A 23520-nucleotide genomic window follows, 5' to 3' on the forward strand; every position below is an offset into this window, starting at 1 on the left:
GCGGAGAGAGACACTACCGTGCCCAGACACTCTCACCCGGGGTCAGAGCTGAGGGCCTGTCCTGTCTCCCTCTGCAGGTGCCCACCAATACAAGTACGGCAAGAACCGAGCCGAGGAGGACGCCAGGAGGTACCTGATGGAAAAAGAGAAGCTGGAGAAAGAGAAAGAGACGATCCGGACGGAGCTGGCAGCGCTGCGGCAGGAAAAGAGGCAGCTCAAGGAAGCCCTTCGGGACCACCCAGGTATCCCTGCGGGGCGGCCTCCAGCGCGGGTGCCCTTCTCCTGCCCCCTCGGCTCCCCCTCCTTCCCCTCGGCATCCAGTCTTGCTCAGCATCATCCCTCCGCACCAGGGGAGCGCCACAGCCTAATAACCGCCTTTAGAGCAAGGGGATGAAAAAGCAACACAAATGTGTGCACTTAAGGGGGTAAAACGAGACCGGATATTAGAAAAAGGTTAAAATGTCAGGAACAGAACGTGCCTTTGAATCAAGGAAATAAAGCACCCCTCTGACCCTCACGGGAACTCGCTCACTCACAGACATGCGCTGAGCGCCCCGGTGTGCGCGAGACGCGGGTCCAGGTCCTGGGAGCAGCGGCCCCCGACACCGCCAGGGTGCTCCCCGCAGGCCCTGCCTGCCTCGGCTTCCTCTGCACTCGCCTTCTGCTGCGTTTCTGCTCAACTCTCTCCACAGTTGTTTAGCACACTTTTTTTTTTTTGCTTTTTAGGGCCACGTTCATGGCACATGGAGGTTCCCAGGCTAGGGGGCCAACGGGAGCTGCAGCTGCCGGCCTACACCACAGCCACAGCAACGCCAGATCGGAGCCATGTCTGCGACCTGCACCACAGCTCACGGCTGATCCTTAACGCCAGATCCTTAACCCACTGAGTGAGGCCAGGGATCGAACCCGCAACCTCATGGTTCCTAGTTGGATTCGTTTCCGCTGCACCACGTCGGGAACTCCGCTTATCATTTTTTAACAGATCAGATTATATTATTCTCTCTCACACACACACACTTATCAGTTCAACAAAGGCAAAGATCTTCCCTGTTTTGTCCGCATGTATCCCAAGGGCACAGAACAGTGCCTGCTGCAAGCAGGCACTCAGGAACTATTTACCGAATGGATAAGTGAACGAATAAATGAGCAAAAGAGCAAATGCAAAGAACAGCCATTGCTAGAAAACACTCCAGGGCCGCCTTCCTCAGGGCAAACCCTCCAACTAATTTTTAAACCTGGGAAAATCCAACACAGCTCTCGGCACAAAGAAAGTCCTAATACAGGTGTGTTGGCTTAAACTGAAGCAGCAGCAAGATCCTGTGCTCGCTGTTAAAGGCCCTGTGTTAGGATTCTTGGTTATAAGGAAGAGAAACCAAAGTCAAACTGGCTTAGAAACGAAAAGAACGTGATGGAAACGGGCGTGACCTGGCCTGGCGAGGCCCAGGGACTTGGGTGGTGTCACAAGGAAGTACTTCCCTAACCCTGTCTTCCTTCCCCACAACGCGCTTCACCCTCCGCCGCGGAGGGTGCTATTCAGACCGCACAGAGCCAGCCCTCATCCAACTCACGCGACCACGAGAAGAGAGAGGCTTCGCTTCCCAGTGGCCCCCGCCCGACAGTGATCTCAGGAGTCGCTTGGATTGGACCAAGTCTGATCCCTAAACCCATCACTGTGACCTGAAAATGAGACAGAGTTGTGGGCCACATCCAAGTTATGTGCCAACCCCTGAACTAGGGGTGAGGTCGGCCCCATCCAGACTCTAGGGAGTGAGAGGGGACGAGGGAACGGATACTGGGCAGCTGAAACCACACAGGCCAGCGCAGAGCTGGAACCCCAGGCCCAAAGTCCACCCCGAACCAGGACTGGGGCTTGGAAAGGCCCTCCAGGAAGACAGCCGAGGGCCTGAGGCCCTGCCTACGTCCCTGTCGCTTCAGGCCAGCTCAGCTATTTGTTGTCCGTGTCTTTGAACACAGGGGCCAAGATAAAGGCTCTGGAAGAGGCCCTGGGCACCCTGGAGGCTCAGTGTCGGGCCAAGGAGGAGCGCAGGATAGACCTGGAGCTGCGGCTGGTGGCTGTGAAGGAGCGCCTGCAGCAGTCCCTGGCGGGGGCCCAGCCCTGGGGCTCTCCGTGAGCAGCAGGACCAAGAGCGGGGTGAGTCCGCGCCGCGGCGCCGGGGGCGCCTGCTCCTTAACCCCTTGGTGTGTGCAGCAGCACCTCGGGCTCATTCTTGGGGCGCAGGAGCCATGCTCCTTTACAGATGACAGCGCCAAGGCCCTCAGAGGGGAAGTGCCCTGAGTGGAACAGCTGTGAGGCTGTGGGGCTCTTGGGACAAGTTCTCGGGCCTGTGTTCTCTCCACTGGCGTTTGACTCTATCCTGTGTGTGACCTCACAAGTGGCCTCGGGGTCACTGATACTCTACTCCACCTTGAGCAAAAATAACTCGTGCTGCCCCCTTACACGGGCCAATACGGCGTCTTAACCTGTGCTGTCTCACACTGTCTTCACAGCATTCCGCGAGGCAGGATTATGTGTATTCACCCCATTAGACCGACCCGGAAACGAGGTTCGATGTTGAATGACTTGCTCGAGGCCACACCGCCAAATGAGAGCCTAGATCCCCACCCCAGCAAGTCCAGACCCCAGAGTCTTGCTCGAGGCCCCAGGCACGCGCCCTCTGCTGGGGTCCCAGGGTCCCGGGCCCTGAGCTCAGGCCTCTGCATCCATTATCTCCAAGCCTCCAGCAACCCTCGCCTTGCCTGGGACGTCCCCAGGGAGAACTCCGCCGACCTCGGTCTGTCAATGCCCGGACCTCGGCGCTATGACCTTTGCAGCCAATGACTCCCATTTATGGGAACTGTCATGAGCATTGCAGGATGGCTGGTAGAATCCCTAGCCTCGACCCACTTGGTGCCAGCAGCTCCATGCCCATTTAGGAAAACCAAAAATGTCTCCAGAAATTGGCAAGTGTCTCCTAGGAGGACAAAAATCACCCTCATTTGGAAACCACTGGTCTAGGTTCCCAACAGTGCTGCTTGTTGTTCTGCCTCGTAGCACTTGGCCACAACTTGCGTGTGACTCTAGGGATACGCACACACGTACAGGAGACATAGCCATGTCCTGACGCTGTCTTCCCCGCTAGGTTGTACTTTCATTAAGACTATGTAGGAGTTCCCACCGTGGGTTAAGAACCCAAGAGCAGAGGCTCAGGTCACTGTGGAGGCACAGGTTCAACCGCTGGCTCGGCCACAGCTGTGGGTAGGTCAGAGCTGCGACTCGGATTCAATCCCTGGCCTCAGAACGTCCATATACCTCGGATGCAGCCATGAAAAACAACAACCGCAAAAGAAGAATTGGCCGTGTCTACGGGATCATTAGAGCCCTCGTCCTTCAGAATCTGAAAAACGGCAGGAGTGCAATAAATGCCGAATGCATAAATGTTATATCTGCTTGTAGACAAAGAAAAAATGAGACTCAGAGAGACCGAGTCACGGGTCTGCTGGGCGCGAGGGGTCTCTGGGAACAAACAGTACTGCCTAGTGTCCGATGTGAGCCCACACCTCCCGACTCGGAAGCCAGAGCAGGTCCTCCCACCCCAGCAGTGCTTCTCGTTTACAGAAGAGGGGCTTGCGGCCGGGACGGAGTAACTTCCCAGCGTCACAGACGCTGGTGCAGGAGAGGTGGCCCCTCCTCCGCCAGCACACCCCGCAGGCCACATCCCAGAGGCTTCCCCTCCATTTCTCACCTTGTGACGGCCGTTGGAGACAGAGTCGCCTCTGGGTTCTCTGCAGGCTTAGCTACTAACACGTCCCCTCAAGGAACCCGCCCAGGAGGGACTAGGCCACCACCCGGAGAACCTAAGGAGTAAAGGCAGTGGAGAGACTGCGAAGGAGGCCAAAAAGGACAGGGCTGGGGGCTGAGCCCAGCCCTCCCTCCCAGCTGCGTGGCCTTGAGGAGCGACCGGCTCATTTTCTTCCCCATAAAAAGAGGACTCATAACAGGACCTGCCTTGTGTGGGCTTGAAAAGGCTGAAGGAGCTCAACTATGCAACGCCTGGTGCGTCGTGAGGGTTCAGTCAGGGGAATTGTGGTAGTATTAGGCATTATCTTTGTTCCAAGGCCCACCCCTCACCCTGTCTGATGCTGGCATGTCTGCACAGAGCCTTCTACTTGCTTTTTTTTTTTTTTTTTTTTGAGGGCTGCACATGCAGCACATGGACGTTCCCAGGCGAGGGTCGAATACAAGCGACAGCTGCCACAGCCAGAGCCACAGCATCACGGGCTGCAACCCGCCTCCACAACCCACACCACAGCTCATGGCAATTCCAGATCCTTAACCCACCGAGCAAGGCCAGGGATCGAACCCACATCCTCATGGTTACTAGTCGGATTCGTGAACCAGTGAGCCACCACGGGAACTCCCTGCTTGCATTCTGGACGGCAGGCAGGCAGGCAGGGCGTGGGTAGCCAGTTCGGGAGCTCGCCTCATGTCACTGTCTCTTGTCATCAACAGGAAGCGGCCAGCAAGCCCCAGGGCAGCGCCCCGGAGCAACCTCTCCCCGTCAACTGCGTCTCTGAGCTACGGAAGAGGAGCCCGTCCATCGTAACCTCCAACCAAGGAAGGGTGCTGCAAAAAGCCAAGGTACGTCCATAGCTCAGCTCGGCAAAATGCAGAGATCTGGAAGCTTCCTTTCCCTGGAACCTCACCAAGAGCCAAAATCACAGCTAGTGAGAAAGGCAGAGAACTGCCAACACATCCACAAAGCAAAACTCTCGACCTCTGCTCTCTGAGGGGAAGCCCTCAAATCTCACTCGGACACTTTTATTCCTTCTTAAAACGGCGTCTCGCCAGCTTTGGTTTCCGAGCCTGTGATGTGTCTTGGGACACGAAAGGCCCCACCTCGGGGGCGTGGGGGGGACGGAGCCAAGGCTGGCAGAGGCGTCACTCTGTGATGCCACAGTCCCACCTCTCAATGGGGGCCCGCTGGCTCAGACCTTCTTGCATTCGAGAGGCGTCCCACGGCCCAGGGAGGTGGAGGACGACGACCCCACGCCCTCGGGCGGGACCTGCAAGCAACCGCGCGACTGCGGCCGAGGCAGGACACGGGACGAGGCGCAGCCCGTGGAATGGGCAGCCTGGCATCGGTTCGGGTCAGGTTTCGGCCGCCCGGGGAGTGTGCGCCGAAGCACGGGGGAGGCACGGCGGCCTCAGAGCGCACTGGACTCCGGGGCTGCAGACAGGACAGGGCGGGCCTCAAAGACGGGCGCCTGGGCGTCAGCAGGGCCGGGGGAGAAGCGGCAGCTCGAGCAAAGCCCCCGCGCCCCGCCGGCCCGGCCGCCGCCAAACCTCCGAGGCTCCGCGGACCCGAGTCTCCTTGGCGACCACCGGCTCAGCGCCAGGGCGGGAAGCAGCCCCGGGCCGCCAGGGACCCCCATGGCTGGGTGCCCCCAAAACGCTGTCTGTGGACAGGGAGACCTGAATTTCGCACACATTCCCCGGGTCATGGAAAATGACTGTCCTTTTTCTTCACACACTTAAACCTGGGCATCGTTCTTAGCTGACGGGTGACAGACATGCGTTTGGCCTGTGCGCCTCGAGGCACGGGAAGGGCTCTGGATGGGCTCGCACGGATGCGGGGTCCCCGGCAGGCTGGGAGCAAGGAGCTTCTGAGCATGAATCCCGCGAAAAGCCCCATCTGGCCACCGTGTGGAGGACGGGCCCGTCAGAAGCAGCCCGAGCAGCGGAGATGAGGAAGGTGTCGTGGAGGTGACAGCGAGCAGCGCGCTCTGGGGGCAGGACCGGATTGGCTGAGGACGTGGAGGATGAGCAAAAGGAATCAGGGGTGACTCCTGGGTCACTACCCGCGAGCACCCGTGATCTAGGCAGGTGCTGGAGGCGCGAGGCAGTCTGGGATTAACGAGGTCTCCACCGAGAAGTTTCCAGCCTCCCCTTCTGCCCTGGTTCACGCCATCCCCTCCGGGGCCGGCCGGGGACCCTGTGGATGGCTTAGGGTGTGGTCCCGGGCCTCAGGTGACCCCTACCCAGGCCCGGGAGGATCGGAGCCCTGTGAGCTGTCCGCCCTCAGCTGCCTGACCAAATGCTCTGGCTCCTCTCCCGTCCGCCTCCCGGCCCAGCCAAGGGGCTGTGGGATAACTAACACTGGGGCAGCCCCCACTCGGACCCCTGGGCCTGCCTCCCTGCTGTGGTGTTTGAGCCCCTGAGACACGAGTCCCAGCACGTGGAGACGCTGCTTCCCCAAGGCCAAAGGAGGAGAGTGGGACCAGCACCCCACTCCTCCAGCCCCGGGGAGCTGTACATAGCGAGGGGCAGGGCAGTGCTTTCATCCTAAGTCGCCCTAGACGCTCACCCCACTGACCCTTCCTGTCTCTCTCTACCTCAGGAGTGGGAAAGGAAGAAGACCTAGAGGAAGAGGAGGCTCTCATCCAGGGCAGAAAGGCCTTTCTCACAGGAGACTCACCAGACTGGACGTAGCCCGCCTCTCCAGGGCACCCAAAAGACCAGCCCTTATTCTCTGCATGATTCTAGGGAACTGGGGGGTGGGGGGAAGAGAAGGGGGAATGGAGGCATCCTTGTAACTTCACGCGAGGTGGAAACGGGGCTCGAGGGAGCCAGCGGTCTGCAGAGTTACAAAGATCTTGTTAACGGCCTGCCTTCCCTTCGGAAGAAGAAATGAAAGCACATGTGAATGAGCCGCTCCCTCCCACTCCCAGTCCTTGGGGCAAAGGAAAGCGGTGCGAGGCTCGTGATGCAGTATAAGATGAGACTTGATAATCCCATCAAGGATGGGATTATCACAGGAATTCCTACAGGGCATTCCTGACAACCTCTGGGCAAGATAAACAGGCTGCAAAATCCACACACTTACCCATACAGTAACAAAAACCACAGACATCCTGCAAATTCTACAGACATTCCTCACGACGCAGAACCCAGAATCCCAGATGTGAGTATTTTCAAATGAGAGATTTGGCCGAGAGCTTCCGCAGCTGACCCCTTTTAAGCTCACAGAGCTACGAAGTGACAGAAGCATGGCTTTCTAAAGTCACTAAGAAGCTGCAGGCACTGTAGGGTGAGGTCCCTTGCTGTCAATCTAGTCCCCTGCCAATGTACATGACACTCGGGCTCCGGGAGCTGTGGAGCTGTGGTGAGAAAGCCAGGTGACACTCTTTATGGCTTTAACCTGACCTTGCACTTGGAGGCCCACACCCGCTGTCAGGTAAAACCATCACGGAGGGGACCAAGAGGATGCTGGCTCGCGTCTGCCACCAGGGTGCTAAACCTCTCACACACACTTGGTATTTTTATAGGCAAGGACTTCAAGTCCCAGGCAGTCTCCTAACGGTGCCACGCACAACTTTCTCAACACTGTAGGCGCTTCACAGGTTTTACCACCTTGCCCTCCAAAAAAGATACACTGTTTAACTGTATGAGCTCACAGGTCAGCCTGGGGGGAAAGGGAAGCCCCAGAACCACCTCTGGACACACTGCTAGAGGCTACGCGCTTCACTTCCCTCGACTCTATCACCCGCCAAAGTAGCCGGAGACCAAGTGAAATAACCTGGCCCAGGGCACCCAGCTGTCAGTGGCAGAGTAAGGTTTAGGGCTGAGGAGCCTGGATCCAGACCAGGCGGTGTTTGAGCCTTGACTCTGCCGCTTGCCGGCTGGGACTCTGACCTCTCTGATTCTTGCGTTCCCTACCTGTGAAAACCACGGGAGAGCTGTACTTTCATCCCAACTACTATTTGATGCAATAATTCACAGGAAGCATCTTGCAGTGTCCAATTAACAGGAAATGCTCAGCCATAGTGGTTCTTATCAGCTAGATAAGAAATGTCTGACTCAAATCCTGGGTCCCTGGCGCTGAAGAGGGAATGACTTCCACACAATTATTACAAAACCACCAAAGCTAGAAGGCAGCCACTCCGTACTGTCAGCTTCACCTAGAGTCCACTGCCTGTCGTCAGTGACAAAGGCGCTCAAATCATCTGGACTGTCAGTGTTCTCTTAAAGTGTGGATCTTGGAGCAGCAGCCAACAATCCACTGGGTCCGCCGTGTGTGGCACCTTCTTCCTTAAGCAGCTATGTTGAGGTGAAGTGCCTTTTCCCATCAGTAGGTCTTGCTCTTTGAGATGGGGGGGCCCCAGGAAATTAATCAGCATTCACTGAGCACTCACCATGCATCAGGCACTATGAGCCACAAACGGCTACCCAGGGGCATGACCCGTGCAGTCTCACGGGGCCCCAAGCCTAGCAAGGCCCTGGGCTTGTTTAAGGCTCTGCTGTTACCCTCTTGGTCATTTTGAACAAGGGACTCCACATTTTCCTTCTGCCCTTTATGTAGCCAATCCCAGTACTAACCGCTTTTCGAGGTGTTATCCTGCTAGTCTTCACCGAAACCCCTGGAGACAGGTTGTTATCCCAGCCTGCACAGTTCAGGAAACGGAAGCCGCAGAGGTGGGTAACTAACTCAAGAAGGGGTGGAGCCAGCACCTGAACACGTGGGGTCTGACCCTAAACCCCCCCCACTCCTGTTCCAAGGCTCCATCTCCCTCAGGTCCCCGCTCCTCGCGCACGGCAGCACTCAGAAGCACACCGGCCCCGCCTAAGCGGATGGATGAGTGGATCCAGGTGTGCGGCACGTTTGGTGAAACTCAGCTAAGAGAAGTGTTCACGAAATGGCTAAAGCATGGATGTCAGCTCGGGTTCGGTGGTCTTTTCAAAGTGTAGGCTCGTGGGTCTAAGGTGGACCTGAAGCTCCATCCTCCCCAACACTGCCGAGTGTCTGGACCACCAAATTTCTACTATCACTGGATCCTCGGTGGGGTCCTTGAGCAAACTGACCAGCCTCTCTGGGCCTGTTGCCTCATATGTGAAAGAGGATCACAGCTGCTCCTGAAACCATGCTGCTCTGCTCCTAAAGCCAGAAGGAACAGTAGGTACTCGTTACAAGAGACCTCAGCTGGGCCTTGGATGTAACATAAAGATGCAAACGACGCCAGCTTTACCCTTAAGCAACGCACAGACATGCAAGGAAAAAAAACTTAACCTAAACAGCTATGGGCCAAGTAAACCATGCTATGATGAAGAGCAGAATACTGAAGGCACACTTCGCATCCCTTAAAAAAAAAGGAAAAAACATAGATAAGTCGATAACAAGGGACTACCCAGCAACTAGCCTGGCAGTTCCAAGGGCCCTGAGCCGCAATTCCGCAATGACCAGTCCATTCGCCACACCTGTCGGTTTTCCAGAGCAAATCTAAAATTCTTCCACTTCCCACCTCCGCGGACTCCACCCAACTTCAGTAATGCCGTCGACAAATATCTGAGCATCTATCATGTGCACGAGGTGTCAGAAAGAGGCTGTGAGCAAGATAAACACCCTCATGGAGCCCATACCCTCGCTGGGAAACAAAACGCCAGAAAAGCCCTGACCACACCTACAATAGTAGCTCCTCTAGAAGAGCTGGTTATAAACTTGACCCTCTGGTGAGACGACCCCGCCAAGGAACACGCCCCTCCTTGCCCGCACCAGTCTCTACACAGCAGGGACCCCTTCAACACGGGAGACATCGTGACCCCACTGCAAACCCAGTAAGACTCAAGTTCACGAGACACAAAAAATGTGAACTACACGAGGGCAGTGTTCATTAAGTTATGAACAGACAAAAAAAGAAAAGAAGCCTCTGCCGTGATGGAGCTTACATGTCAGCAGGGGGAAATGAGAAAACACACAAAAGTTTTCAAATTCAGTAAGTCAGGTGGAAAGGGGGAGGGACTGGAGGGGAAACGGCGGGGAAGAGGGACAGGAGATGGGGGCCGGGCTTCGGAGGGAAGGCGTCCCGGGGCCGCCAGCACCGCCTTCCCGTCCCCGCGACCCTCGCCCTCCTGACTCTGAGAAGCCGCGTCCCTCCACCCGCGCCTGGTGCCTCAGCTCTCGGCTCAAAGTGCCTTCTCCGGGGAGAGCCCGGCCAAGCCCGCGCCTCCCGCGAGGGTTCCCGCGTCTGCACCTGTTCGCTGGGCGCCCCGCACGTGAGCGCCACGAGGGCACCGCGGCCACGCCTCCGTCCGCGCACACGCGGCGCCAGCCCGGAGCCTGCGCCCTTCGGGCCGGCGCCCACCCTCCGCGCCGAACACGCCCCGGAAGAGCTGCGTCGGGCCGGGGAGGCGGGGAGCGAGCCGCGCGGAGCCCGGGCGCCGGAAGCGCAGGTTCCCGCGGGCCCAGAGGCAGCCGCGCCCGCGGAGGCCGCCGGGAAGCGCGGCGGGAGCGAGCGCGGCCGGCCGCTCGGGGCCAGTGCGCGTGCGCGGCCTCCTCCCGCGCTGGGAACATGGCCGCGCGGTGCCTGTGGGCGGCCCGAGGGCGGGTGCGGCCCCTCCTGGCGGCGAGGGCCGCGTCCGACGGCAGGTAAGCGAGGCGGGCGGGCGGTGGAGGACGCGCGGCGATGCCGGACGAGCGGGCCGGAGGGGCGGTCGTGGGCCCGCCGAGCCCCTTGGCCGCCACGACCTGGCGCTCCCACCCGGCTTGCAGGGCGGGCCACGGCGGACGGCGGCCGCGCCTCCCGGGGCGGAGGGAGGGAGCCAGGTCGCGCCCTCGGGGTGGGAGCTCCTCGGCGAGACCGGGAGGGGCCGCCCGCGCCTCCGCCCCGGCTCAGGGGTCTGCGGGTGGAGAGGGGCTCTCTCTGCGCCGAGTGACCTTGACGGCCGGTCGTTATCAGCGTGACCCCGACGGCCGGCGGCTGCCCGTTCCTCGCCTCACCTGTCGCTAAAGGAAGGACTCGGTCCTTCCGAACGGCCCTTCCACCCGCCCCCGGGAGCCTGCAGGCCCGCCTGCTGCCTCCATCCGCGGTGGCCGCGGGTCTTTGGGTCATTTATCGTGCTGGTCGCGGAACTCTGGTGGCTCTTTCTGTTCTCCCGTTTCCTTGGGGAAACAGGTTTGGAAGAGCCGAGCAACGTCTGCAAACCTAAATGCTCGGGAAGGGGTGGAAGCCGCCCTGGAAATCAGTCAGGGCCCTAGAATGGTCCTTTGAGTGACCGGTGTTAGTTACTCCGGGACAGTTCCCCGTTGACAGTTTCTTTATGGGAAAGAAGAAAAGTTGCCAAGGGGGGGGATAAGGTAGGAGCTCTGAAGAGTGGATGAAACTGCGGTGAAACCTGGGAATTCTGCATAACTGTCTGTCGCCTTTTATCTGAACACTCTTGATCCAGCACCCCGCTCAAGCACCTGGGTGAGAGCTTGAATTCTAGGTGAGAGGCTGTCGAACTTTTTTTTTTTTTTTTTGGTCTTTTTGCTATTTCTTGGGCCGCTCCCGCGGCATATGGAGGTTCCCAGGCTAGGGGTCGAATCGGAGCTGTAGCCACTGGCCTACGCCAGAGCCACAGCAACGGGGGCTCCGAGCCGTGTCTGCAACCTACACCACAGCTCATGGAGACGCTGGATCCTTAACCCACTGAGCAAGGGCAGGGACCGAACCCGCAACGTCATGGTTCCTCCTCGGATTCGTTAACCACTGCACCACAATGGGAACTCCCGAAGATTTTTTTTGAAGTCTTTTTTTGCAGTTTGTGGTGTAGGGAAGTAATCAGAAGAAAAATGGCTCCTCCTGATAAAATTCTACCCCCACGCCTCCTGAAACAGTAGGAATTGAAGGAATCTGCTACAATTCCACCCCCCCCCCTTTTTTTTAAAGGCTGCACCTGCAGCATATGGAGGTTCCTGGCTAGGGCTTGTCCACTCGGAGCTGCAGCTGCCGGCCTGTGCCACAGCTTGAGGCAACGTAGGATCCTTTAACCCACTGAGCCAGGTCAGGGGTCCGACTTGCATCCTCATGATATTAATTGGGTTCCTGACCGGCAGAGCCACAGTGGGACCTGCACAACTCCCGTCTTTTTCAGGACGTGGACTTGGCCATCTTCTCTTTGAACTGGCCCTGGGGACATTTTGATCTACTTTCAGTTGGATAAAAGCAATCTGTTAGGAGTTTAGGGGGAAAGATTTCACCCCGTGTGATGTGCCCCAGATCTGTGGTGACCACGTTTTCTGAACTAAAAATGTGTAACCGTGTGTGATGACACCAGATCTAACAGCCGCACTCGGGACTGGAAGGGAAAAGTCGTCCTGCCCACAGCCTCTGTTAGTCCCGCTTCCTTTTCTGGACGCAGACTCCTTTAACCCCTTTCCGCCTTCGCCTCTATTTCACTGCAGTGACCACTCTTCAGCATGTGCCAGTTTATATAAATAAACTATTTGTTTTAAAAAACCTTTTGCACTCACAGATTTCCTTGATGGTTTTACCTCAAACCAAATTAAGAAGATCCAGGAGGTATAATGAAAACATCCCCAGAGTTCCCGCTGTGGCGCAGTGGAAATGAACCTGACGGGCATCCATGAGGATGCGGGTTTGACCCCTGGCCTTGCTCAGTGGGTTAAGGATCGGGCATTGCCGTGAGCTATGGTGTAGGTTCCAGATGTGGCTCGGATCCCTCGTTACTGTGGCTCTGGTGTAGGCCGGAGGCTACAGCTGTGATTAGACCCCTAGCCTGAGACCTCCATATGCCTCGCATGCAGCCACTCAACAAAAAGAAACACAGACAGAAAATGTCCTTGAACAAGAGGTGAGAACTGCTACAGTCCAAGGTCAACCAGCCAGCCCCTACTCTGAATTTTTTATGTAAACTGAACTGTGTGCCAAACATTCTAGCTGTACACAATCTTAGATTACAAACGTAATTGAATACAAAGATCTGTTTTATTCACCTGTTTACATGTCACAGTCCACAACTTACAGTAAACGTTTTTGAAGTTTTAATTGACTCGATTCTCCACATAGGCGAGTTCCCAACTCATCTTCTCTTAGCGCACGTTCTCTTGCATAAAAGCCTTGTACGCAAGAGCTTGTGATCAAATAGGTGTTAGAATTATAGGCCTCATTTCAAGTCGAGGTGCCTTTACCGGGCGTAACTGTCCCCATCAATAAAGCGAAGGACCGAACCTGAATTGTACGGCCTTGTGCTTCTAGCTCCCGCGAGTGCCCTGCTGGCTCTAGGTGTTACAATTTGATCTCCTCTTGCTGACTTTTACGTTCCTGCTTCCGGCTGCTGCTACTGCCTGATGCTCAGTGTCCCAGTTCAGAGACACTGAGCAAGTCGTAAGCCTCTCTGAGCTTCGGTTTTCTTGCTTCGAAAATAGGGGTGAGGGAGTTCCTGTTGTGGCACAGTGGTTAACGAATCCGACTAGGAACCATGAGGTTGCGGGTTTGATCCCTGCCCTTGCTCAGTGGGTTGACGATCCGGCGTTGCCGTGAGCTGTGGTGTAGGCTGCAGACTCGGCTCGGATCCCGAGTTGCTGTGGCTCTGGCGTAGGCCGGTGGCTACGGCTCCGATTCGACCCCTAGCCTGGGAACCTCCATATGCCGTGGGAGCGGCCCAAGAAATGGCAAAAAGACAAAAAAAAAAAGAAAGAAAGAAAATAGGGGTGAGAATACCGTTTCTCTCGCATGCCGTGCGTTGAAAAGGTGATTTAAGTAAAACTCTGACAGCCGCGGCAGCGAGCAGGTACACGTGAGTCTTCCTGCTGTTCCCGAAACTGAAGGCGCTTCGTCCAGAGGGTCCATCTGGGGAGCCTTTCCGTCTCGGACCTCGGCTGCCGTTTGGCCGCTCGGGATGGCCTTTCTCCATGAGGTGCCACCCCCTCCCGCTCCAGGGCACGGCCGCTGCCTTTCAGCACCGCCACCCAGAGGACGGCCGGCGAGGACTGCGGCTCTGAGGACCCGCCGCTGCGCACAGAGCGAGCCTTGAAGCTGAGAGCCGTTAAACTCGAGAAGGAAGTCCAGGACTTGACCGTGAGTAGACTGCGCGTCACCTGCGTTCCTGTCGTCTCGCTGGTTTCAACATCCCTGTAAGGGTTTTCAGTCGGCTGTTTAAACTGAGTTTCCTCTTGCTGGCTCTGGGGTCGGCAGGGTGGTCTGGTGCAGGTGCACACACACCGCTGACTGCACACGCGCGTCTCTCGTCACTTCCCTGCTGTGGCCCAGCCCTTCGCTGATGCTGTGGTAGCTTCGAAGGCAGCAGTGCCTGGCATGAGGGAGACACTCAGCAAACCTTTGTGGCACGAATGCGGTCGTGGATGCTAGTATCTGCCGTCAGACCACAGCTGGCTTACTGGGTCGTTGCTGGAGGGCAGGTAGATGTTGAGAAAGCTAAGCAAGCAGAGCAATTCCCAAGCAAGACCCCCGCCCGCCCTCGGAAGGGAGGAGGTTGGAAGGTGTGTCTTTTGAGAGTAGTGAGGGGAGCAGGGAGGAGGAGGAGGAAAGAGGAAAGGGCGAGGGGGCTAGAGTCGTTGCCCTCGCATCGGTATTTTCACACTTGACTCTTGGTTGTCCTTGAGTTCAACAAAAGGCAGTTGTAGGCGGCAGTGCTGGCTGATGGTGAAAAGGAAAGCTCTTTCTCAAGATAAGGGGCTTGAAAACAGCTGTGACTGTTCAGACCAGCACACCACCTGACAGCCTGTCGGAACTGCGTTAGAGTTCTACTCTGACTTGGAATTTGGGATAGCTGATCTGAGATTCCTGCACAAGTCCTAATTTTTTTTTTTTTTTAATAAAACTCATCCCGGAGTTCCCACGGTGCCTCAGAGGGTTAAGAACCTGACTAGTATCTATGAGGATGCGGGTTTGATCCCTGGCCTTGCTCAGTGGGTGAAGGATCTGGCATTGCCACAAGCTGCGGCATGGGTCACAGATGTGGCTCAGATCCCACGCTGCTGTGGCTGTGATGTGGGTTCAGCCCCAACCTGGGAACATCCATATACCACAAGTGTGACCCTTTAAAACAGAAACAAACAAAACTATGCCAAGGGTGAAATTTGTAAAGTAAGCAGAAAGTTTCTTTTTTTCACCAACAAAGCATTTGGTTTCTTGTCATCTTGGCTTTGCTTTCGATGCTCAGGTCAGGTACCAGAGAGCTGTAGCTGATGGCGAAAACATACGAAGGCGAACCCAGAGATGTGTGGAAGACGCCAAGATATTTGGTGAGAGGTTTATTCATAATAAAGGTATCTGTGAGCTTAAGGGCACTTGCTCGCCATGCTGCACACTGCTTAGCAAAACACCCACGCCCTACCCTTCCTGGATCCCCACAGGCTCTCCTCTGGTCCTGCTCTCTTGGAATGTGGTCAAGTGAACCATTTGCTCAAATGACGCTTGCGTGTCTGTTCACCAGACCTCTGTGATTTTAGTTTTCAAGCCTCTGTGGTGAACATTCCAGTGCTTATACAGGCAGTTCTGTTTAACTCACTAATTAACAAGTGAGTCATGAAAATGTTCCGAGGCGAATCCAAAAAGCAGATACACAGGCCGTCAGAAATGCTGAAATTTGCTTCAGGCACGCAGAACTGGTCTATATGCATAGTGCGATGATCAGCAGTGTCCCCACCAATTTTCACAACTGCCGACAAAAGTCCTTTGCATCACCCTCAGCCGTCCCAGCTTGCTGCGGTGTGAGTCAAAGGCTCGGACCACTTGGAATCCGACAGCCCTGAAAGCTGTCCTGGGTCAAATCTGTTTTTGCAGTCGTGACATTGAATAAGCTTTTGGCCCATTTCCAAGCCTTTGAGAAATTTCTCCCCGAATGTAGCACGTCTCGTTCCGGATTTGCTCGTGACGATGCTAGCTGAGTAAGGGGTTCACGCGTGAAGGGCACATGTGATGACTTTTGCTGTGCCTGCAGTTTTTGGTTTTTTTTTTTTTTTTTTTTTTCATTTTTTTTATTACTCCAATGAATTGATCACATCTGTAGTTGCATAATGATGATCACAATCTGGTTTCACCGGATTCCCATCCCACAGCCCAAGCACGCGCCTGCAGTTGCATGGCGTGCAGCGTTACAGGTTTTCCGTATTGGACTTTGCTTTGGTGCCTGAGAACCTTTCTGAACGCGGTATGCAGTCTTACCTAGTTCTTGGCTCTGAACAGCTTCCCCACTTCCCAGAAAGCTTCCAGGTCCTACGTCTCCCAAGAGAAATGCTGGCCCATCGCTTGGGTAGCCCCCTCTCCCGTGTGGGGCTCTTGGCGCGACCTGGGGTTCGCCCTCTCTGGGCCGTGATTTCCTACCAGCAGTGAGAATGTCTGGTCTCTCTGTAGGAATTCAGAGCTTCTGTAAGGACCTGGTGGAGGTGGCCGACCTTCTGGAGAAGACTGCAGGGTGTGCTTCTGAAGAGGCCGAGCCTGGGGACCAGAAGCTCGTTCTAGAGAAGATCTTCCGAGCGTTGTCGCTTCTGGAAGCAAAGCTGAAGAGTGTGTTTGCCAAACACGGCCTGGAGAAGATGACCCCCCTTGGTGCCCAGTACGACCCGCACGAGCACGAACTCATTTGTCACGTGCCCGCCGGCGCTGGGGTGCAGCCGGGCACCGTGGCACTGGTGAGGCAAGATGGCTACAAACTTCACGGCCGCACCATTAGACTCGCCCGGGTAGAAGTGGCCGTGGAGTCGCAGAGACGACTCTGAAGCTGCTCTCCCCGAGCACAGCCGCCTGGGATCCCTTTATTTATTTCCCGAGGTTTCTCTGGTACATGAGGTACTTCATGTGATCTGTTCTGGATTTAGTCATATTGGCTTTATTTCTAAGATACTCTCTTGATTTCATGTGACCTGTTTGGTCTCATCAGAAGTCTTGCCATTGGGCATTTGAACAGTGTGTGATAAGTGTTCCTGTGGCCTTATCAAAATATGTTTAAGAAAATTATCTTAAAATTGGTACTCGGATGACTTCCAATCCAAAATCTCTTTTAAAGGTGGAAATGAGTATATGTTTATGTACTTTCAACTAAACATTCCTTCGAAGGGTCCCTGTAGCAGGACCTGTATAGGGCCTTGTGTTTGTAGGAAGAGGCGATGGTGGGATTGGTTCATTATGTGGGTCCCGAAAGAGCAGGCTGCAGAGCTGGAGGAATTTAGATCATTTGGGTTGATTTTTATGCACACAGATTTTCAGGAACTCCCCTTTTGATTTTATTTTCCTTTTAGCCATCTTTTGGCCTTGTAGTTCCCGCCAGGTAGACTTCAGAATATCCGTACTCACTGGCCCTTTTCAACTCCCATTCGCAAAACTAAAGGCCCAGGCAAGACGTGGGGGGGATGCAACAAGAAATCAAACATCCAGATCCCTTTGGAGCAAGTACGGCCAAGAAGCCCTGAGCTTGCTTGGCTGAGCTGTCGCCAGACCAGCTTCAGCCCTTCTGCTTCTATAATCATTTCAGGGAGATGGAGGCGGCCCAGCAGCTAAGGCCCTACATCCGTCTGTGTAGGTCCTTTGCCCCTGACTTCTCCTTAAATCCCCGGCCATTTGGTCAGTGTACTTTGTGGTCCTGCATGAGATTATGTGGAGAGGTGGTCGGGACAAAACCATTAGCTCCCCGAGATTTCTCATTGCCATTTCATGTGGTTCTGCTGGGTTTGGGAGGTGTTTTGCCTTGGGGGTTTTTTGGAGGGTTGGTATGACAATTCACTACCTCTCTGACACTGACAAGCTTTATTTCCTAGTTTTTGTATCTGTCTTATGTCTCGTGTGTAAACATCTAGCTTCCCTTTTATGTCTTGACCTCCTAGAGTTAATGAGCCTATGAATGTATGTTTTAGTTCAGACTTGGTATTGATTGTGTCCTGTCAAAGGTTATTCAATAACGAGTCAGTGAATGAATGACACATCAATCAGACATTAGACAGGAGGTCGTTAGGGATACTTTGAAGTTAGAAGCAGCGTTAATGACTGTATAATCTCACCCTTTGAGCTCTTCTAAAGTGTGAAAATAGTCTTTTTAGGACCAGACTCAGAGAAAAAAAATCTCTAGTAAATGAAATGTCAGTACGAATTTAAGAAACAACTAGATATTAACTTCAATCATTTAGGATTCAGAGTTCCCATTTGGCGCAGCGGAAACAAATCCGACTAGGAACTATGAGGTTGCGGGTTCGATCCCTGGCCTCGCTCAGTGGGTTAAGGATCGGTGTTGCTGTGAGCTGTGGTGTAGGTTGCAGACCTGGCTCAGATCCCTCGTTGCTGTGGCTGTGGCGTAGGCCGGCAGCTGGGAGCTCCAATTAGACCCCTAGCCTGGGAACCTCCATATGCCGCGGGTGCGGCCCTAAAAAGCAAAAAAAAAAAAAAGATTCACAAGTTCTATAACAAACATGCAAATATGTCCCCAGCAGACAATTAAATGTGTTTAGGTGTCCGCATTACCCAGGGTTAGGTGTCAGTTAGTCACCCATAAAGTAAGTAAATCTCTACCTGAACTTCGAGACCCCGCTCCGCGGAGTGGTGAAGGCTGCCCTCCCGGATGTCCTTGCTGGTTCTGGCGCACTGCACGGACGTGTCAACAAAGTCTGACCGGCTCCATCAGGTTGAGACACCTTAAAAGAACAAATACTTGCTTCTAAGATGCACACAAAAGACGGGAGGTGAGATTTTAAAACCAGAACCTCTCTGGCACTCCACTGAGTGCGTTCTGTGACCATAGTGAGCAGTCCGCATTCACGGTAGGAAGTTGTCTTTCTTTGCCTTCGTTCCTTTGATAGTGGCAAATGGTGACCCCCAAATTGAGCCCACTGTAATCTCCTGTGTGTTCTCGGGTTACTAGTTATTACGAGTGAGTGAGAAGAACCGCAACGTTCGGGATGCAATGTTCTAAGTACTTGAAGAGTTTTTAATATTCCTTCCAGCCTCCTATTTTAGCAAGCACATTAAAAATAATTTTAGATTCTTCTATTATTCAGTAGTTTTGCAGACTTAAAAGTATAATTTAGAAGATGGAGCTGCAACGGTGAGAATCTCAAAAAGCTGACGGGCTTGCAGGAGCCAGCGCAGCACAATAAAGCGAACGCCCTGCAGGCACTGACTCTGCACGACCGTCACTCACTCTGCTGAGCCCACTTCCCTGCCTGTGAAATGGTTTTAATCCTCAAGATATTGCAAAGATTAAGTGAAACGTGCCAACTGACTATTAGAGTAGGCCCTCAAATATTTTTTACGACATTTTATTATGCACATTGTTTTTCTGATGTTTTTATTATTACCTAAAGTCTAGGGGACGGAGAAGACTGGTTAAGTGGTACTTGACTTTAAAAAAAAAAAAAAAAAGGAACATAAGCTAATCAATCACAGTGAACTTTTTTTTTTCAGCTTGTGTGTGTGTGTGTGTGTGTGTGTGTGTTTTAACCATAACAGAGAAATCCTCATTTTTTTTGACTGGAGAAAAAAAATTGCTTTACTCTTCTTAATTATTTTCATCTTGATGGTAAAGTGAAAAGAGTATTATTTATTGGCTTGTAGATGGGCGTGCGAAGAAGTTTGGCTCATCTGAAGGGGGTCTTGGCGTTGGGTCCTTGGGTTCCACAAAGCTTTTACGGATTTTCCTCACTGCCATAAAGGGATCATTCTGTTCGATGCTGATATACATCATGTGGTGCTTTTTCATGGCAAAGGATTTGATCAGTGAAGAAAGATTCCTTGACACTAAAGCGAAATCAAGTAAGGAAAACTGAGGATGAAACAGAATCTTCAGAAACAGTTTCAATAAAACCTTAATTGAAATAACTGTGTCTCTTGCGTTTAGTGTCTCTGGTCCAGATTCACGTTGTGTGGTGACATGTCACGGTCACGTCACTGGCTGGCCTACTTTGCTGACGCTCAGTGGACGCGCCCAGTCTTGTCGGTTTCCCACCTCCGCAGGTCCGGACTCCTGTGCCGCCTTCTTCTCCAGCACGGCCTCAGTTTCTTGTGCTGGCTGCTTAGTTCTCGTTGTTTTCCTGCTTTAATCTTTTCACTTGAGCTGCAGAACTTCTGGCCGTCCTCTCAGCCAGATGACTGGCACATGGCCCTCTGCTTCCATGTGTGCTTCCTGACCGTGGCCTGGCCTTGTCTTTGCCTCTGCTTTCCCACGGGCATCCACATACCCAGCCTCCTGGCTAAGTACCCCTCTGGAACCAGCCTCCCCTGTAGCTTTGGCCTTGCATTGTCGTCACTCTTCCAGTCTTGGCTCCATCATCCGTGTTCCCAGTGGTCCTTGGTAAGTATGTTGTTCCTATCCACGCAGACGCTGCCCACGTTCTCAAGTGCACTAGAGGTTTTAAAACATGGCTCCAGTTACCTGAATCTGAACCAAGAGAACAGAGTGGAAGTCACACTGCCAGTTTCCTGACCCAGACTTTCTTTGGATGCTCACTCTTGGTACCCAGCCATCAAACCAAAGATCAACCTCAAGCAGCCTGTGCAGCAGATCTGAAGGCCATGGCTGAGCTTTGAGCTGACACCCAGCACCATCCTGCCAGCCACCTTGTGAGCCGCTTTTCAAAGTGGACTCGCCAGCCCCCAGGGCAGCAGCCCCACCTGACGTCACATGGAGCAGAAATGAGCTGATCTCACCGAGCTCTGCCCCAAATGCAGATTTGCAGGCAAAATGACTTACTTTTGGAGTTCCCAATGTGGCTCAATGGTAGCAAACCCGACTGGTATCCACAAAGATGTGGGTTCGATCCCTGGCCCCACCCAGTGAGTTAAGGATCTGGCATTGCCGTGAGCTGCAGTGTAGCTCACAGATGTGGTTCGGATCACGTGTTGCCATGGCTGTGGCGTAGGCCGGCAGCTGCACCTCTGACTGGACCCCTAGCCGAGGAACCCGTAAGCCACAGGTGCAGCCCTAAAAAAGAAAGAAAAAAAAGAGAAAAAGATGGTCACTTTTAGCCACTAAGCTCTGGGGCGGTTTGTTACGCAGCAAAAACTGATGGTCTCGTCCCCTCACTCCCAGTCTCCCTACTCGTTGGTTTACACCTCAGCCACCAGAATTGTGCATCTTGCTTTTTTTTTTTTGCCACACCAGTGGCTGCAGAAGTTCACAGCCAAGGATCGAACCTGCACTATAGCAGTGACAAGGCCAGATCCTTCACCCACTGTGCTACAAGGCAACTCCTTGAGCAGCTTTTCTGAACTAGTCCTACAACTCTGATTCACGTCATTGATGTGTTGTAGGATTGGAAGAATTTCCTAACAGGAGAAAACAGCTCTAGAATCTAGAGTCACTGAAGACTCTAAGAGTAAAGCAGAGTCAAGGTGAGTTTTAAAGTTAACCTGATGTGACCCTATTTAAAAAAAAAAAAACATGAAATACATTGTTAGCACGTAAGAGAACACGGTACAAAGTAATCAATGAGGCGTTCCCATCATGGCTCAGCAGTAAAGAACCTGACCGGTATCCCTCGGTGGGTTAAGGATCCAGCGTTGCCGTGAGCAGACTCATTTCAGATTCTGAGTTGCTGGGGCTGTGGTGTAGGCCGACAGCCGTAGCTCCGATTGGATCCCTAGCCTGGGAACATCAGATATGCCATGGGCGTGGCCCTAAAAAAAAAAGACAAAGTGATCAATGAATGCTTCTTTTAAAAGAAAATTTAACATACACAATAAGACATAACACATCAACAAAGGAAAAGACAAAAACCACATGATTATCTCAAAGGTGCAGAAAAAGCATTGGATAAAATTCAACATCCATTCATGATAAAAACTCACTGAAGTGGATATGAAGAATATATCTCAACATGACAAAAGCTATTTATGACAAACCTACAGCCCATATAATACTCAGTGGTGAAACACCTTCCCACTAAAATCTGGAACAAGACAGGATGCCCACTCGCTACTTCTGTTCAATGTAGTGTTGCAAGTCCTAGTCACAGCATTCAGACAAGAAAAAGAAAAGGCATCCAGATTGGAAGGGAAGAGGTAAAACTGTCATTATAGGCAGATGATGTGATACTATATATAGAGAAAACCCTAAGGACTCCACACAAAAACTACTAGAGCTGATAAATTTAGCAATGTAGCAGGATACAAGAATAACATACAGAAATCAATTGCATTTCTTGACACTAACAAATACCAGAAATGGAATCTAAAAACATACCTACAAAAAAAAAAAAAACTTTAAAAATCACATCAAAAAAATAAAATACTTAGGAATAAACTTGACCAAGGAGGTGAAAGACTTATATACTGAGAACCATAAAATATTAATAAAAGAAACTCAAAATAATTCAAAGAAATGGAAAGACATCCCACGTTCCTGGATTCGAAGAATTGATATTGTTAAAATGGCCATACTACCCAAAGCAATCTACAGATTTAATGCAATTCCCATCAAATTACTCATGATACTTGTCACAAAACTAGAACAATCCTAAAACTTGTATGGAAGCAGAATTGCCAAAGCAATCCTGAGGAAAAAGAGTAAAGCAAGAGCCATAACCCTCTCAGACCTCAGACAATACTACAAAGCTACAGTAATCAAAATGGCATGGTATTGGCATAAAAACAGACATGGATTAATAGAACAGAACAGAGAAGCCCAAATAAACCCATGCCCCTACAGTCACTCTTCAGCAAAGGAAGAAAGACTATACAATGGGGAAAAATACCCTCTTCTGCAAGCTTTTGCACAGCAAAGGAAACCATAAGCAAAATGAAAATACCACCTATGGGATGCGAGAAAATATGCACAAATGATGCAACAGACAAGGGCTTAATTTCCAAAATATACAAACGGCTCATGCAACTCAACAACCAAAGAACAAACATCCAATCAGAAAATGGGCAAAAAAATCCAAATGGACATCTCTCCAAAGAAGACATACAGATGGCCAACAGGCACATGGAAAGACGCTCAGCCTCAGTAATCATTAGAGAAATGCGTATCAAAATGACAGTGAGGTACTACCTCGCACCTGGTCAGAACGGCCATCATTAAGAAATAATAACAAATAACAAATGCTGGAGAGAGTGTGGAGAAATGGGAACCCTCCTACGCTGTTAGTGGGAATCCAGTTTCCACTATGGAAAACAGTACAGGAGTTCCCGTCGTGGCGCAGTGGTTAACGAATCCGACTAGGAACCATGAGGTTGCGGGTTCGGTCCCTGCCCTTGCTCAGTGGGTTGACGATCTGGCGTTGCCGTGAGCTGTGGTGTAGGTTGCAGACGCGACTCGGATCCCGCGTTGCTGTGGCTCTGGCGTAGGCCGGTGGCTACAGCTCCGATTCGACCCCTAGCCTGGAAACCTCCATATGCCGCAGGAGCGGCCCAAGAAATAGCAACAACAACAACAAAAGACAAAAAAAAAAAAAAAAAAAAAAAAAAGAAAGAAAAAAAGAAAACAGTACAAAGCTTCCTCAAAAAACTAAAAGTAGACCAACTATATGCTGCAGCAATACCACTCTTTTTTTTTTTTTTTGTCTTTTTGACATTTCTTGGGCCACTCCTGTGGCATATGGAGGTTCCCAGACTAGGGGTCGAATCAGAGCTGTAGCCAGTGGCCTACGCCAGAGCCACAGCAACGCCAGAGCCACAGCAACGCCAGATCCAAGCCGCGTCTGCAACCTACAGCACAGCTCACGGCAACGCCGGTTCCTTAACCCGTTGAGCAAGGCCAGGGACCAAACCTGCAACCTCGTGGTTCCTAGTTGGATT

At 52.8% G+C, this 23520-nt stretch overlaps 3 protein-coding genes and 1 long non-coding RNA gene across 23 annotated transcripts in view; 2 read left to right on the forward strand and 2 right to left on the reverse strand.

The window, feature by feature from the left end:
- Positions 1–6710, forward strand: part of AFAP1L1 (actin filament associated protein 1 like 1) — a 62432-nt gene extending 55722 nt beyond the window's left edge. The window contains 5 exon segments of the mRNA NM_001244817.1: positions 78–242; positions 1975–2107; positions 2110–2152; positions 4511–4639; positions 6399–6710. Coding sequence (NP_001231746.1) covers positions 78–242; positions 1975–2107; positions 2110–2152; positions 4511–4639; positions 6399–6422 — 494 coding nt within the window. The 3' untranslated portion in view covers positions 6423–6710.
- LOC106509605 overlaps positions 1–9137 on the reverse strand; it is a 117034-nt gene extending 107897 nt beyond the window's left edge. Inside the window, exons 1-2 of one of the 2 annotated variants that reach the window (XR_002342013.1) lie at positions 9066–9137; positions 8378–8933 (exon numbers count right to left, since the gene is read on the reverse strand). This is a non-coding gene — a long non-coding RNA (uncharacterized LOC106509605). Of the gene's footprint in view, positions 1–8377; positions 8934–9065 lie in introns of those variants that run through there. The other variant, XR_002342012.1, reaches the window with a different exon arrangement.
- On the forward strand, positions 9653–19146 carry GRPEL2 (GrpE like 2, mitochondrial). 3 transcript variants are annotated; one of them, XM_021078521.1, is made up of 4 exons: positions 9653–9768; positions 13716–13854; positions 14960–15041; positions 16153–19146. In XM_021078521.1, the coding sequence occupies exons 1-4, from the start codon at positions 9674–9676 to the stop codon at positions 16515–16517; spliced, it is 681 nt and encodes a 226-aa protein (XP_020934180.1). In that variant the 5' UTR covers positions 9653–9673; the 3' UTR covers positions 16518–19146.
- The window catches only part of IL17B (interleukin 17B), a 70030-nt gene continuing 59253 nt past the window's right edge, over positions 12744–23520 (reverse strand). For 12 of the 17 annotated variants that reach the window (XR_002342005.1, XR_002342002.1, XR_002342009.1 and 9 more), the window contains one exon: positions 12744–20161. The gene's annotated coding sequence lies outside the window, so the exon portion shown is untranslated. The remainder of the gene's footprint in view (positions 20162–23520) is intronic. The other 5 variants (XR_002342001.1, XR_002341998.1, XR_002342008.1 and 2 more) reach the window with 3 other exon arrangements.

This window comes from Sus scrofa, chromosome 2 (genome assembly GCF_000003025.6).
Source record: "Sus scrofa isolate TJ Tabasco breed Duroc chromosome 2, Sscrofa11.1, whole genome shotgun sequence".
NCBI lineage: Eukaryota > Metazoa > Chordata > Mammalia > Artiodactyla > Suidae > Sus > Sus scrofa.

Excerpts from the sequence above, each read along its gene's own strand:
- GRPEL2 (XM_021078518.1), top strand. The coding sequence starts at position 9,829 with ATGGGGGCCGGGCTTCGGAGGGAAGGCGTCCCGGGGCCGCCAGCACCG. Across the intron at positions 10,422-13,715 it reads AGGGCCGCGTCCGACGGCAG|GGCACGGCCGCTGCCTTTCA; the intron begins GTAAGCGAGGCG and ends CTCCCGCTCCAG. Across the intron at positions 13,855-14,959 it reads AGGAAGTCCAGGACTTGACC|GTCAGGTACCAGAGAGCTGT; the intron begins GTGAGTAGACTG and ends TTCGATGCTCAG.